At 53.3% G+C, this 1,815-nt stretch overlaps 1 protein-coding gene across 1 annotated transcript in view; it reads right to left on the bottom strand.

Annotated features, from left to right (window-relative positions):
• The window catches only part of NOL6 (nucleolar protein 6 (RNA-associated)), a 32,301-nt gene extending 32,029 nt beyond the window's left edge, over positions 1–272 (bottom strand). The window contains exon 1 of the mRNA XM_009886420.1: positions 46–272. Coding sequence (XP_009884722.1) covers positions 46–272 — 227 coding nt within the window. The remainder of the gene's footprint in view (positions 1–45) is intronic.
• Positions 273–1,815: the final 1,543 nt, after the last annotated feature.

Below are 1,815 nucleotides of genomic sequence, written 5' to 3'. Positions count from 1 at the left end.
CATTCCCAAAAAAGGCTGTCATCACCCCATATGTCGCCACCTGACCTGCTGCCTAGCTGGTCACCGTTGCCAGCATCACTGCCAAGAGCCCCCGCAAGCCTCATGATCCCGATATTAACAACTTCCTCACAGGAAAACCTGCTGACAGCCGGGTCTGAGCCCGCTCCGGGGAAGCAGGACACCTGCAGGGGAGTGTTTGGCTCCTGCTTTCCAAGAAAGTCTCCCAAGAGCCGAGCTGACCTGGCGTTACATTTGGGGACCACCTTCTCCATGCCGACTCTTGTGGTGGGGATGCAGATGATGGCTGTAGGTATGAGACCAGGTTGCTGGTCCCTGTTACTGCTCATTGCAGCTCCTACCTGGCTGCTCCGTCACGCCCTCTCTCAATCCCAGCCACCAGCAGCAACATCCCCAACCCTCTCCAGAGCATCCCAGGAGAGGATTTTATCCTCATCGTAACCTCCGAATGGCTTCTTTGTCCATCTCAGCAGCCCAGATTTGGTTCCGTGGGCTGCCCCTTGATACAGAACCCCCTTCATTCATCCACGCCCATGCACGCACTGCCCCATGCTCTCTTGCATCCCAGGTTTTCTCCAAAATTGGCTTCCAGTTAGTGTAGATGTTTATCTCCTGTCCAGTTTTGCAAGTCATTCTTCTGCACAGCCCCAATGACTGCTGAGTATGAATTACAGCATCAGCTCCTAACTCAGGAGGAATTTATCCTCTGTGTTCCCAAAAGAAACAGTTCCTTGACCAGAGGAGCTCCTGTTCCTTCCCGTTCCCTCCCATCCCCAACAGGACCAGGACCCCCATGCTCCAACTCTTCTCCTCTCCCCCATTCCTGGTTCATCACGCCCCATCCCCACTGTGCTGCCCTGCTCCCCAAGACGTGATTCACTGCCCAACACCTCTGGGTGCTGTTGGCGTACCTGCAGAGTCGGGCTCCCCTCTGATTTAAGGTAAGGGTAATTACAACCTTGCACAGGATTTTTAGGAGGGCTGGGAAAACCAGTTTGGTCACCCCTGGCCCCAAGGTCATGTCCCTGCGCTGCCTGAGAGCAACAGGGGAGGAGAGACTTGGTCACTTGGGGAACAGACGGCAGGTCCAGGGTGGATTGCTGGTGTGCCCATTGTGCAAACCCCTCAGCATCCTCCCTTATCCCCTGTCATGCCCGGGATGGAGTGTGACACCCAGTCAGGGTGGCAGAGGGGCTCAGGGTCTGGCCCCAGGGGGCTGAATAACAGCCTGCCACCTCCCAGCACCCTGCATCCCCCCGCTTCCAGACGAAAGCTCTTGCCTCGTAGCCTCCAGGATGGGGCATGTGCACACACACACACACACACACACACAAATACATGTGCATATGAGCACAAACACACATATAAACACTTATACACACATACAACTGCACACACATGCACACAGATGAACACATATGTATATATACACACACCCCTACTCACCCACATACCTCTGGACACACCTGCACACACATGTGCACACATAAACACATGCACACATGTAGCTACACACATACACATACATACACTCAAGCCTTCCAACCTAAACCATCCTGTGATTCTATGATATATGCACACATGCTCACACACGTATGCACACACACCTCTTACACACCCCTACACATACATGTGTACACATACACACATATATACATGCAAATACACACATACACCCCCACACATGCATATACACATGAACCTACATACACACACCTACAGACACATGCACCCCCACGTGCACTCACACACACAGAGCCACAGCAAGAAGCTGCCAGCTCTGTTGGAGCCAGGGGT

The sequence above is a fragment of the Charadrius vociferus genome, unplaced genomic scaffold (genome assembly GCF_000708025.1).
Source record: "Charadrius vociferus isolate BGI_N301 unplaced genomic scaffold, ASM70802v2 scaffold595, whole genome shotgun sequence".
Taxonomy (NCBI): Eukaryota; Metazoa; Chordata; class Aves; order Charadriiformes; family Charadriidae; genus Charadrius; species Charadrius vociferus.
Note: the sequence above shows the minus strand (reverse complement) of the source record. Positions and strands in the feature narration are given on the sequence as shown.